The 14,934-nt window shown below is 39.8% G+C and overlaps 1 protein-coding gene across 1 annotated transcript in view; it reads right to left on the bottom strand.

Moving 5' to 3' along the window:
- Positions 1-14,934, bottom strand: part of Trank1 (tetratricopeptide repeat and ankyrin repeat containing 1) — an 81,161-nt gene that overhangs the window by 28,590 nt on the left and 37,637 nt on the right. Inside the window, exons 10-13 of the mRNA XM_042666428.1 lie at positions 12,802-12,963; positions 6,672-6,926; positions 4,963-5,139; positions 1,426-4,314 (exon numbers count right to left, since the gene is read on the bottom strand). Coding sequence (XP_042522362.1) covers positions 1,426-4,314; positions 4,963-5,139; positions 6,672-6,926; positions 12,802-12,963 — 3,483 coding nt within the window. The remainder of the gene's footprint in view (positions 1-1,425; positions 4,315-4,962; positions 5,140-6,671; positions 6,927-12,801; positions 12,964-14,934) is intronic.

Below are 14,934 nucleotides of genomic sequence, written 5' to 3'. Positions count from 1 at the left end.
TAAAAAGATCAGAAGGAAATAAATGTGAGAAGAAGCTACAATAAATAAAATCAGCAAAGGATTTTAAAAGATTATTTGTAAATAATCCTATAAATCAATAAGAAAACAACCCATTAGAAAAGTAAGCAAAGAATAAGAACAAGCAATTCACAGAAGAATACAGGTCCAGTAAACAAACACATTATGAGTCCTTATCTCAAGGAAGCAAAAACTAAAATCACTGACAGATGTCATTTTACACTCACTAGGAGTAAAACAGGAATGAACAAATCTGGGAATACACTATAGATTCAAAAAGATTTGCTTAAGAAGTTACAGTCCAGAATCATGTCACACTAAGAATTTGATAGCAACCTAATATCCACAACTGGAAAATGGATAGAGAATAGTCATAAAATGTAATGGTACAGTCATAAAATGTAATGCTAACCAGACTAGAGATGTATGAACTAGAACACCATATTATCAACCTGTAGAAGTTTCAATAACACAACATCTGGCAAAAAATACAGTTGTGTTAACATGGTAGTACATTCCTGTAATTCCAACCTTCTAGTGACAGAGGCAGAAAGATTCAAGAGTCTACAGTTAGCCAAGGACTTTTTTGAGACACTTTCTCCAAAAGTAAAGGGTATGAGTGTAGCATAGTAGTAGAGCACTTACCTAACATACCAAAGCCTCAGCACCTCCTCTGCTCCCCCCGACCCAACCCTCGCTGTGCCAAAACCCCACAGTTGGAGAAAGATACGTATGGCATGACCTTAAAGTAATACTCTTGATTATTTAGTTGTAGGATATAGGATAAGAATTTGTAAGCATCTATAAAACCATGAAGGAAATATTCCGGTATTGGTGTCATATTACTTAAACCTTTTGTGCTTCAATTTCCTCCTGTCTACAACTGGTACATTGTCTACCTTGTAGTGTTGTGAAGACTAAGTGTCATTATTGTTTGTGAACTGATTAGCATCATGCCTGGCACAGAGAAAAGGCATAACTGAGAAAAACACTAAAAACACTGGAGTGTGTGCTATCTCCTACCATCACCATTTTTGCTTCTCTTTTGGAGAACAGCTGCTTTAAGAATTAATGACCTATAACTGGCATATTATTTTACATAGATTAAGTAAGTTTGAAAGTGATTTAAATGTTCCTCTGAAATGTTTTCATGTCATGTGAAACCCATTAAGATATGACTATTTAAAGATCGACTTCTACTTAACCACATCTTACATGATTAAATTACAAATGAGCGGTCACAGAAGCTGAAAGATCTCTTGTTCACAAACATATACTAACAACTCCAAAACATGTCTCATACTTCAGTTGCAAAAATATAACAAGAGCTAGCCCGCAGCTTCAAAAGCAGCTCAAGGTCAATACCAAAGCACCTCACCAGCAGGAGAGCCAAAGGCCTAGACTTACCAGAATGAGACCTGTAATTCTGGTACAGCTGGTAGATCCTCTTGGGTTTCCGAACAGCACACTGTTTATCTACCGTATTTCTGCTGGCATAGTGGAACAGAGATCGAAGATCACTAAAACGGAAGGCCACACCCTTCATTATGCTCTGGGCTGTATCTCCAGTAAGGAACATGGCATTTGGGTCATTAATGCATTTCATCAGCAGTGCCAGCTCAGCTTGGGTGAAGTCCTGAACCTCATCACCATAGAGTTCATGGATGGACCAAGGGAGTAACTTGAGCTTTGACAGCCTCTGGGACAAATTGTACAGAACATCCTCTTCATCAAAATACCCTTTCTGGGATCTGATCTGCTGATAAAGACAGAAGAGGCTGTAGATCTCACTCCGGTCTTCCTTGAAATTGGGGGATCGTTTCCTCCCTAATTTTTTATATGCTTCTTCAGTGAGTCTCCCATCGGGGCAGCTAAGGGCTTCAAAAGAACCCTTCAGAAAAGATTTTATTTCTTTCCAAATCAATGCAGGATTGTAGGAAGTTTTTCCTTTGACCATTTTGGGCCATATCTCATTAGTGAACACTTCAAATGTCACATATATCCGAGGATCACTGTCACCTGAACGTGCTTCTGCAGATTTATCCTCCTCACTATTGTCCCCATCTGCCTCAGCCTCCTCTTCATCTTCTTGCCAAATGGGGATATTCAACTCTTCCTGTGTGGACCATCCCAATATGCTTCTCTTCAAACTGCCATCTTCATTTCTCATAAAAAATGGTTTGGGTAGAGAGGCATCAAGCAAAAGAAGGAGCTGTTTGGAAGTAACAAACAGAGGAAAGTTCTCATCCTTCAGATCCTGAAGTTTGTGGACACTGGAATCCAGTGGTTTGTAGTGACTAGTGGCCTTGGTAGACTTGGAAAGCTCAATAAAACTTCTTTGTACTTCCTGGCATAGGACATGGTTCTTGGTTACAAATATCTGGTGTAGATGCTCCAGCTGTTGGGGATGTTCTGGTACATACCCTTCTTCCAGTTGGCCACCTTCTGCAAGCTCCACTCCAGCTCCTGCTACACAAGACTCACTCTCTTGCTTCTCATGTATGCTTTCTACTGTCTCCGATTTGAAAAAACATTCCTCTTCTTCATTTTCTTCCTTACATGGGTCCTCCTTTCCAGGGTCCTCTTCTAATTTTCTCTTTGGCAAGACCTGTTTGGCCAGCAATGGGCTTCCTGCCTGATCAGCTTTTTCCCAGTAAGTGTGAAATTTCTTCCATAACCTGTACAAACAGCAGGTTGTCTTCCCAGTGCCACTCCTCCCAATGAGGATGATGGGCTCCAGTGGCCTGGGGTTGAGGTTGATCACTTCATATTCAAGTTCGCCCACTCGGAAGGGGTATTCCATGGTTGCTGTCATATCATTGAGGATGTTGAAGGCCATGTTGGTGCTGAAGTTGTGGAACTTCATGATGTTATACTCTGTCTCCACAGCACTAGCCGGTGGAAAATACTCAGGATCCACGTACTGCCTCTTTTTCTCTGCCTCTGTGTCCTCCACATAGCAGCGAGGTATTCGCTTTTGGATTTTCATGTTTGCTGACACTTGGCCTTTGTTGATACCCTTTAGCTTCTTACGCAGGACACAGGACAAACCTCGGTTGTAGGCACTACAGATGGCCATGATGGAATCTGAAAGCTTGCAATGATCTAAGACAATGTCCCAGATCCGGATGATTTCTGTGTAGACTCTTCCTGACTTCTCCATGGAGCATGTTTTCCGATCTGTAGCAACAACCTTCTCTGGGTTCTCACTACATCTAGGAGAAAAGTCAATGGCAAGCTCCCACAGCATCCGGGCTCCTCTGTCCAGCTTTGCTTCAAAGAGCTGGATGTCTCCTTTAGAGTGCTTCAGTCGTTTCTGCAAGCTCTGGGTCCACTCACCATTACCCAGCTGCTGGATGGTAAAGATTACTTTCTTTTTTAAGACCTTGGTCATCATCTTACTGGACAGCTTTTTTAACATTTCTGAAGTGCATTCGATCTCCCAGGTCATGTTATCAAAGTCCTGCAGGCAATCCTCAATGTCTTGCATGCTCTGGTTGTCCTGGTCATCACTGCCCTCCCTCCCTCTGTTACCATTAGGAACAAGCTGTGAGGCCCCAGAGCCTACCTGAATAGCTCCTTCCTTGGCCTCTGGGACAGCAGAATTGTTCCTACTACAATCAGAACTTCCCACATTCGAAGTTTGCTGGAGTTTATCTTTCTTTCCTTTCATGCCAGTTCCTACCTCAAGAGGCTCAGAGTGCTGAGGGCAGTCCTCTGAGAGAGACATATCCAATTCAACCTGCTGAATCAAAACTGTGATGTCTTGCACAAGGCGATCTCTCAGGGAGAGGGGCCTGGTAGCTTCAGGATCCTGCCTGCCCACCTGGGTATCAGGGAGAATTTCCCAGATATTAGAAACTGTGGCTCCTGCAGAGAGGGTTCTAGCAGAGATGTCACATGGTAGTGACTTGAAGGAACCCTGGGACTTGAGCTGAGACATATGACAAGGGGCAGAAGGCTTCGAGAGCTTCCCAAAGTGGGCAGCAGAATCTTGCCGGCTCTTCCGCTTGCTTTCTGTTAGTGCTTTGTTCCAGGCCAAAAGCAGGGCATCATTCTTCTTAATCCGGTACCGTGCATCTTTGCCTTCTTTGTTCTTCAGGTTAAAGTTGATGTCAAACTTCACCAGCAAGTCGACCAGCTTCTTTGTACGCTTCAGCATGCCTTTCTGGAAGAGGAGGTGCATCAGTGTGTTCCCATTGCTATCCTGGATATTCGGGTTCAGGTAGTAAAATTCCGCAGGGTTAGACCAAAATAAGTCCAACAGGTGACTGAGGAAGTTAAAGCCAATGTCAGCTGAAAGATAAAAAAATACTGTGAATGTAGAGTCATTCTTCTCAGGAGATAGAAGACTTTGGGTTTGAGAGAGGTCAACTTATAACACTGACATCCTCCAAGGATCTGATACCCATTAAATAACTCAATGCTCTCAACTAAAGTGACTTGACCCATGGGATGGGACTTCTGACTATGTCTGGAGACAGCCTAATTGTCACAATCAGGAAAGTTGGCAGCCAATAGGTACAGGGCAGGGATGCTTCTGAATAGCCTGGTTTGCACAAGTAAGCTCCTTAAAAATATTACCCAGCCCAAATGTCATAGTACCTCCTGAACTAACTTTATGATATTCTAGAGCAAGATCCTTTTTGAATTTGATTCTTGAAAATGATGTAAATAAATGGAAGTATTTATCAGCAACAGACAAGCAACTTTGGAATTTAAAAATCCTCATTGCATCTACTTATTGTTCACCATATTGATCACTTCCCCCCCCCCCGACCTCATGTTATGAGAGAGAAGCTAGAAGATATGGGCAGGTATGAACAAGAACTGATCTTTTTTCAGAAAACTTTTTCCCAAATGGCAAGACCAAAAAGCAAAGCATCAATTCTAATATCCAGCTTCTGCCTCAAGAAAAAAGACTGCATATAGAATAGAGCTTACCATTGATATCTAGAAAGATGTGGAGTGCAGCATGTAAGGGAGTATCACCTTCTGTGAGAGAAATACCACGGGGGTCTGCACCCTTGGTCAAAAGAAGAAAAGCCAACTCAAAGTCCTTGTGTCTCAGGCACATGAGAAGTGGCCTCCCCTGGTTCTCCTGGAGGCCCTCTGGCAGGGCTAAAAAGGCAGAAGAGATGGTACCATGAGATCTGTCCCTGGGAAGAGAGCCTGTCTCATTGAGGTGAGGAGGTTGCTCCTGCCATTAAGTTGCTGACTTGACTACTACTACCACTGCTTCTACTACCACCATTTTTGGGAAGCATCCCTCCCAGTGTTCTTGGGATACATGGGCCATGTCACTCTCACCTTTCCTGTCCTATCTTCTTATCCCACTACAGGACTCTAGTTCATACCATAAACTGCTTCACTGGGGAAAGGACAGAGCACACAAAAAAGAACACTCTAATGGTTCCTAACACCATTCTTAGCATAGTCAGTAATCAGCACTTGAGCATACTTGCTAATCCTCTGCTTCTACTAAGCTTCTACCCTTCATAGTCATCTTCCTTGATACCTCTCAACCCCCTACACCATCTTCCTTTGAACTCAATCTACACATCCCTCTGCACTACAGCCTCCCTAGCCTCCACTTGAAGGCAGTACAACCCAGTAGTTCTGCAACTCTTCCTGTATTCCTAAAGCAGCTGTGTGCCTTTGGGGACCTGGTTCCTAGCATTTGATCCTAGGAGATGCTTGGTAAGTGCTGGCTGAGACAAAAAACAAACTATATATTCTATGGCAATAGTTTTGAAGCAAAGAAAGTAGCTCTGCATGTAAAGAAGGAACATGAAAAAAAATTGTATAACGCACTCCATCTACCTCCTATATAAAGGCTTTATTTACACTGTGGGTAAAGGCTTTATATTGTGGTGGCACTTTAAAGGCTGAAACCCAATATGCTACAGTTCTTTTCATAGAAAAAGTAAGTAAAAAACACAGAGCTAAGGTACTCTCCTAAGATCCTATAAAACATTAACTCATTTAACATTCAGCTGTAAGAAAGACAAATTATTATATTCCAGTTTCCTAAGTGAGGTAAAGGCATGAACAGCATGGCCAAGGGCATACAGTAAGTAGTAGTTTGATGAGTAGGGATGCTGAGGGTGAGTGTAGCAGGAGGCTGGTGTTTTTAAGTTATTTTAAAAATGAAATTCAATCTACCAAGGTATCTACATACTCTAGATATATACCTGGCCATTGGTGATTGTTCTGATTAAAGCAGCAGATGTTTCTACTCAGCAACTAATTAGTTATTTCTCTAAAATCAGGCTTCAAATTCTAATCTATTGATTAGAAAAGAATGGCACAGAATTACGAAGAGCCACACAATATATCCAAGACAGGGAAAAGTCTAGTTAGAGGCCAGATGGATTTAACCACTATGGGTTGAATCAAAGCCAAGGACCCTCCACATAACTTGTTTCCTACATAAGAGGGAAAGACACAAGGCTTAATGGAATTCAGGGGAAAATGTAGGGTTTCTACAGGACATTATGAGGCGTTAGCTCCATCACTGTTTCAAAACAAGAAGATACAAGGGAGACAATGAGGCAGAATTTCATAATGTTTCTAAAAGCAAGGGAAAACCAAATTGTACCCTAGACAACTCCAAGACAACTCCTTAATGCTCTTCATCCAGGCCTTCTTACCTCCACTGTCTATCAGACAACCTAGCAGCTGTGTCTTCCGTTGGTCCCAGGCACTGAGGTGGGGGATGACTGTGCAAATGTCCAAGTCTGAAAGGTTGCAGTCTTTGATGAGGCAATCTCCCAGTGGTGGCTCCCCACTCACTTTTCGAGTCAGCAGCAAAAGTACTTCAGGCCATTTCTGGTTTTCCAGTAAGAACTTAATGAAGGTGTTGGCACAATCTTGATTAATGTCACAGATCAAATCAGGAGGAATTTCTTTCAAAAATAAAAATAAAACACATTCTAAAAGAAGTTCACATGATTTCTCTCTTCCTCTCCCAACTTCAACTCAACATAGATTACAGCCAATATTTCTGAACACTAAAAAGCTTAAAGCTCTTAAAATAAACATTTTTACTTACTCTAAACAAGTACCTAATTAGTTTGGGCAAGTTACTTAACAACAAATGAACATCAGCATACACATTGACTTCATAAACTTCTAGAGGTTAAAACCCCCCTAGGGAGAACACAGAACTTCTGCCCCAGAGACAGAAAAACAATGATTGTGTCTGAAAGCACAATGCCTGAGTTTGGCACAAATACTTGTCAGGTAAAACTCTGACTCAAATTTTCACAATATTAATATTATACCTTGTTTATAAACTTATGGAATACTGGGAGACAACATAGAATAATTAAAAAGTCAAGTGGTAGGGTAACAAAGAGGAGATGATATATCCCTCAATTCTTAATTTTGTAATCTGACCTGTATTTCCATCTGATCTTTGAGTTCTAGAAACACAGTAATGGTTAGCCTTTTCATACTGCTGGTGAAAGGGGGGGAATTCAAAAATTAGATCCTAAGAAAGTGAAATGATGGAAGGGGTGACAATGATTAAGATACATTGTACTCATAAATTGACATGTTGAATTGAAACCCCTTTGTACAACTATTTAAAGATAATTTTAAAGGAAAAACATAGATCCTCAGTAAATAGAAGGCAAGATTTAGCAGATAAAAATATAAAAAATAAAAATATAGGTCATCACTTAAATTTGAATTTCAAGTTAATGGATTTTTAGTATATCTAATACTATATTCAGGTCACCTTTATATTAAAAATATTATTTATCTGGGATTCAAACTGTACTGGACATTCTGTATTTGGTCAGACAATCTTACCAACAAGAAAGCAAGGGGAAAAACCAGATGGAAAGAAGTCAAAGATTATCTAAAAAGAGAAATTTATTTTGTATTTGCTAAATTTTGCTTCTCATCTTTTCCAAATTTTAAAGAATAAAAGTTAAATATAGTCTAGTCTATCATCCTATTTAATCAAGGATTAGAATACAAATGCAAAAGCAAACATTTTAGATAGAGATTTGCAGCCTTAACTCCCAGAATCTGTTCATGTATCTCTGGTAACAATACTCTTACCTTCCCACACACCTCCTGGGGTGCAGAAAGGATAGGCAACATAAAATCTGGGCCTAAACCCATCAAGACCTCCAAACCTCCTACTAAAAGGTATTGGTTCTGAGGGAAGATAGAAGTTTTGATCAAATTATTTGGGTGGAGGGTGGGATAGGCACATAAGTCCAAAAATGCTAGCTAAGTCACAGGTAGATACTTACCTAGATTTGTTTCCACTGAGAGTGTGAGATTAAAACTGAGGACAGATGAATTAAAAATAAGAAGAGGATGAGTCCCAGTGATAATGAAGCCAACTCTGACTTTTCTAGCATATGATCAAAAAATCACTTTTTTGCTTTACAATTAAGCCAATATGACTCACTTCCGGTATTTCACAATATGGCCAGTTAAAGATCCACAGAAAAAAAAAAGAAAGGGAAAAATTGAGGGAAAGAGAGACCAAAGAGTTAAATGATTGGAAACCCATTCAACTCAAAAATGATCTGGAAGGTCATTAAAGACAGAGAGAGCAAAAAACATGAGCAAGAACAAAAATTATTCTAGTCAAAGAAAGAAGAACCCTTATCAATATACATAATCCTTCTCAGAAAAACAAAAAGCCTGGGAACACAAACCATAAAGACACAAAGGGAACTAATGAAGTAGTATTGCCTGTTGGTATATGCTTGTAATTCCAGCTATTTGGGAGGCAGGGATAGAAGGATCACAGTTCAAGTCCAGGCCCAGGCACAATTGCATAAGTATCTATCTGAAAAATAAAAATAAAATGACTATGGCTCAAATGGTTAGCAAATGCAATGTACTTAGCAAATGCAATGCCCTGAATTCAATATCTAGATCACAAAAAGAAAAGGAGAAAAAGAAGACCATTACCACTCCAGAGCCATAACAAAAACATCAAAGTATAGGCAAGAGGAAAGAAAAAGAACTTAAGGATCAATGGAATAAATTAGAAGGGCCAGAAAGGAATCCACGCACCTATACCCCAAATGTACACTGGAGAAAAGAAAGTGGATCAAAGAATATATCAAAGTGGATCAAGAATCCTAATGCTTCCAGGAAATAGAAAAAAATCTTACTGTAAAATGTGAAAGAATCAATAATCCAAGTAATAAAGGGGAAAATGAACTGAAGAGATACTTCTAAAAAGAAGTACAAATGGACAATAAATATACAAAGACACACTCAACATCCAGGACCATAAAGGAAATGCAAATCAAAATGACACTAAGATTCCATCTCACCCTAGTAAGAATGGCCATCATCAAACAATAACAAATGCTTGCAAGGGGAAGGAACTTTTATACTCTGCTGGTGGGAATGTAAATTCATGCAACCACTACAGAAAACAGTATAGAAGTTTCTTAAAAAACTAAAAGAAGTATCCTTGTTTGTGCTCTATTGGAAAAATGCCCAGAAGTAGAATTGCTGGGTCACATGGTAATTCTATGTAGTTTCTGATGACTGTCAATAGTGCTTTCCAGAGTGGAATACACCAACAGTGTAATAGAGTTCCTTTTTGGCCACATCCCCACCATCACATGTTATTGTTAGTTTTCTTGATAATGGCCATTCTAACTGGGATGAGATGGAATCACAGTGTTATCTTGATTTGCATTTCCTTTATGAACATTATCTAGTGGCCATATTTACTTCTTCTGCTGAGAAATCTGTAAGCCATTAGCCCATTTGTTAATTGGGTTATTGTTTCTTTGAGAGCACAAACAAGGATACACCAAAGCCACCACAACCATGTTTATTGCAGCTTTACTTACCATAGCCAAGATATGGAATCAGCCCAGATGCCCCTCAATGGATGAATGGATCAAAAAAATATGATATATGTATACCATGGAATTCTACTCATACATCAGAAAGAATGGCATTGAACCATTCATAAGGAAATGCAAGACTTGGACAGAATTATAAATGAAGTAAACCACACCCAAAGAAGCACAGCTTCCCTCATTAGTGGGAACTAGAATGTGCCTATAGACTAGAATGTGTGTACAAGAAAGTACACAAGGTGGCGTCCAAGCAGTTATAAATAAAGTGTAGTAGAACCTATAGAGAACACAAATAGTATAATTCTTTAGAAAGACTAAATCCAAGCCAAACAAAATGAGTACTAGGAAATAGGTACTTGTGAGGTAGGAGGGGATCAAGAGGAGAGAGGAAGAAGAATGAATGAAGGAAATGAGTAGAATGCAGGCACTAATGCATTGTATATGCCCTAGAACTAAGGAAAATAAGGGAAAGGATGGGAAGAAGGGAGGTGAAGATGTTGAAGGGATGACACAGATCAAGATGCATTGTACACATAAACTGCTTTGTTAAATGGCAGAAAAATTCAACACAACCTAAAAATTAAGAAAAGCAAATGAAGATGGGGGTTGGAAGCATGTATAAGAATGTTAAAAGGGGTGACGTTGATCAAGAAGCACTGTATTCATAAACTGCTCTGTTGAATGGCAACTCTTTTGTAAAACTACCTAAAGAAAATAAAAATATATTTAAAAAGAAAAAACTAAACGAAGCTGGGCACTGGTAGCTCATGCCTGTATTCCTAGCTAATCAGAAGACTAAGCTCTACGTATTATGGTTCAAAGCCAGCCCAGGCAGAAAGTCTGTTGAGACTCTGATCTCCAATTGATTGCCAAAAAGTAGAAGTGGAGCTGTAGCTCAAGTATCAGAGTGCAAATCTTTAACCAAAAAAAAAAAAAAAAAAAAGCTCAAGGATAGTGCCCAGGCCCTGCATTCAAACCCAGGCCCAGCACTGAAAAAAAAAAGGAACTACCCTACAATACAGCAATATCACTCCTGGGCAATGACAAGAAGGAATGAGACAATAGGAGCACCCGCATGCCCATGTTCTCTAAAGCACTATTCACAATAGCCAAGCTATGGAAATGACTCAGGTTCCCTATAACTGATGAATGGATCAAAAAAACGTGATGCACACACAAATATACACAGATACACAGGCACACACATGCAGACACACATACACACACAGAGAAAGAATGGAGTATTATTTGGCCATAAAGAAGAATGAAATTATATCACTTTCAGGGAAACAGATGGATAACCTCCATACTAAGAAAAGTAAACTAGGTTCTCCCCTCATCTGTGGATATTAGACCCAAAATAAACATACATGAACATATACAGTGTCTTATACATATGCATCAATCTGACTAAAAGTATGATATATGCATGTGTGAGACACTATAGTGAAGCCACTTTGAATAACTGATTTTGCATTTTAACAAAAATGTATATTAGGAAGCTGGAACACGTCCTGTCTGAGGAACTAGTTATGGGAACAGGTAAACAGAGATGATGAAATAAGGTAAATATGGGTCAAAATGCTTAATGTGCATATATGAAAAGAGAACAAGTAAGTTTGCTGAGATTAGTTTAGAAAGTGGGGAAAAGAGATACTGATAAAAGGGGTGATTCTGATCAAGAAGCATTGTATGCTCCCACACAACTAATTGATGCTAATTTTTAAAAAATACTCAAAGGCTCCCTAGAAGTAGTTTGTACAGAATGTCTACATCTAATAAATCTCATGCAAGAGAGTCTTGAGTGGGCCACTTATCTTTGACATACTCCTACACAAAAAAGAAAAGCCAATCATAACAACCTAATTTGTCTCCATTTGTCCTAATAGTTAATGAGTATTATATACAGACTAAGTGCTGGACTTCCACACTTTCCTGAGATTGGTCCCTAGATGAGGCAAAGATGGCAAGACTAAAGTTTAGGATGTAACAAACTAGCCCAAGATCACAGATTAAGCAAATGGTAGAGCCAAAACTCAAATGCAAAACTTCAATCCTCAAAACATTATGATCTAGGGGCTGGGAAGATGGCTCAGTGGTAGAGTGCATGCCTTGCATACATGAAGCCCTGGGTTCTATTCCTCAGCACCAAATACACAGAAAAAACCGGAAGTGGCGCTGTGGCTCAAACTGGTAGAGCACTCACCTTGAGCTGAAGAGCTGAGGGATAGCTCCGAGGCCCAGAGCTCAAGCCCACGACCGACAAAAAAAAAAAAAAAAAAAAAGATCTGATACACAACCTAAAATCACTTTTCACTGAAGAACTTTCTGTGTTAAGTATTTTACATATATCTACATTACTTTCATTTGTATAAAGTAATAAAGATATTGTAAAAGTTTGTTTTTGTTTTGTGGTTCTGGGGAGTTCAAACGCAGACCTCAGGCATATTAAGCATCTGTTTAACTACTGAGCTATAGCCCTAGCCCTTAGGCAAAAAGTTTATTTGTGGTTGTTTTGGTTTAGGGAAGTACTGGGGTTTGAAGATGGGACACTGTACATGCTAAACAGTCAGTCTACTTTTTTTTTTTACTTCTTGAGCCATGCCCTTATCCCTTTTTATTACTTTAGTTATTTTTTAATAGGTTCTTGTGTTTTGGTCTGAGACAACTTCAAACCAAGATCCTTCTACTTAAACTCTGCATATAGCTAAGATGACATGCACATGCCATCTTACCTGGCTTATCTGTTAAGATGAAATCTCTCTGACTTTTTGCCTATATGAACCTCAAATGAGCATCCTCCCAGTCTCTACCTCCAAAGAGCTGGGATGACGAGCACGAACCACCACACTCAACCCTACTAGTAGAATGTTTTTAATTAGCATAAATCATCTTTAACACAGCTGAAAGTTGTGAAGAAAAATACCTTGCAGAGAAGAAAGAAGGTGTAAGAACCTCTGAACTACTTCTTCCTTCAGAAAATTGTTATGCAATAACCAGTTTCCTGAGTTCATGTACTGCACCAGCTGCTCAGAAGTCTTCCGGAAAAAGTCACCATCAGTAATAGATCCATCACCATTTCTGAGTCCTGAAAAATACCACCAGGTGATGCTTCTGAATACAGATTACTGCTGTGGGATACTGAACAAATACAATCCTCCTCTCCCCAAGTGTCCATATCCTTTGCAACACGACTTTGCAACTCCTTCCATCAAGAAGTAGGGACTATTTTCCCGCTCACTCTCCTTTAGTTCTGATGGCTACATGATTTGGCATGGCCAACAAACTGCAGGAGATGTAACTTTTATGTCTGAGTTTAGGGCTAAAGAAGCTTGGGAAGTTATTTCTATTGTTCTTTTGAGACCCTGGCCTCTGCCCTGAGAACAGCTATCCCCCATCTAGCCTGCTTGGAGATAAGACAACATAGAACAAAGAGTAACCAACCCAGTTGTCCAGAGGTCTCAGAGATATTAGAGTCCAGCCAAGATCAGCAGTCTTTAGAATGCTTTTTTATTTAAGGCATTAAGCTTTTGGGATAATTTGCTTAAATAGCCAATACAATAATTCAGGAGAGTAAGTGCAGAAATGTATCTTAGTGCCATGGCAGCATCCAACTATATGCCAGACACCCATATCTGTATGCTTTATTAGCAGTTAAATAAGGAGTAATCTCTTCAGCCAAGAAAAGTAAGACAATATCCTTTTGGTTCAAGGTAATTAAACACAGATTATATTCTCCAAAAGCACTTAGTTTCTTTGGTTTTATTTTTAGGAGGGGTCCAGTCGTGGGGCCTGAACTCTGGGCCTGGGCACTATCCCTCAGCTCTTCAGCTCAAGGTTAGCGCTCTACTACCTGAGCCACAGCGCCACTTCCGGCTTTTTTTCTTATGTGGTGCTGAGGAATCGAACCCAGGGCCTCAGGCATGCAAGGCAAGCGCTCTACCACTGAGCCACCTTCCCAGCCCCAAAAGCACTTAGTTTAAGCAGAATCTTACTGGACAGATAAGGGAACAAAACTGAACCTGGCTCACCTCAGAAGTACTATCTTTTCATGACTGTAAAGAGATGAATTAATGTTCAATGTCAAGTTCTACCTCAGTAGAAACACATTAAAAGACAAACTATTTGAAATGGAAGAAAAAAATTGAAAGTACCCTTCTTCAAACAAGCTTCCCAACAGCAGACCCTGAGTCAAGGAGCTATGTACAAGTAGTTTATTAAGGAGTTGAAAACAAGCAAGAAGTTAAGAGAAACAGAATTTTTAAAAAAAGAGGAGGAGGAGGCCAAGTGAGGATGTGAGTTCAGGCAGTCTCGAAGAGGGTGGCTCCAGTCTAAATCCACAAAAAAGTTCTGGAGTATGAGTCATACCTCAGAGCTATCCCCTTGCAAAGCAAGATAAATAAGTGAAATGAACTTTCATATTCTCAGATCTATCAGTATCCAGGCACTTCTCACTAGAAGAAATATGAGTAACACAGGCTCTGTAAGTCCAACACTCAATGAGAAGAGAAAAAGTTTTAGGTGATGGCTTTTGATTGTAAAAGCACAACAATGTCAAGCGCAGATAGTAATAATAAAGAGAAATAAGGGGTCCAGCAAAGTTCCAACTTTATCTGATACACATCTGTATCATATTTCTAGACCATCAAAAACATTCATACACAAATTTCTAGGGCAAACACTTCTAGAGCAAACTAACCAGTCAAGAGTTTCTGGTGGTAGGCAGAAAAATGGGGGTTTACTACAGTACCACATTTCATAAAAGATAAAAGCTGAGCTCTGAGGATCATGGTTGAAAGCCAGCTCAGGCAGGAAAGTCTGTGAGACTCATATCCAATTAACAATCAAAAAAGCCAAAAGTGTAATTGTAGCTCTCGTGGCAGAGCACCAGCCTTGAGCACAAAAGCTTAGGGACAGTGCCCAAGCTCTGACTTCAAACCCCAGGACTGGCGCACGTGAGCACGCATGCGTGCGCGCACACACACACACACACACACACACACACACACACACACACAATCACCACTTTCCAAGGGCAAACTCACATTATCTTCACTGG

Source organism: Dipodomys spectabilis, unplaced genomic scaffold (assembly GCF_019054845.1).
Source record: "Dipodomys spectabilis isolate Male_0828 unplaced genomic scaffold, ASM1905484v1 ptg000365l, whole genome shotgun sequence".
In the NCBI taxonomy this organism is placed as follows: Eukaryota; Metazoa; Chordata; class Mammalia; order Rodentia; family Heteromyidae; genus Dipodomys; species Dipodomys spectabilis.
Note: the sequence above shows the minus strand (reverse complement) of the source record. Positions and strands in the feature narration are given on the sequence as shown.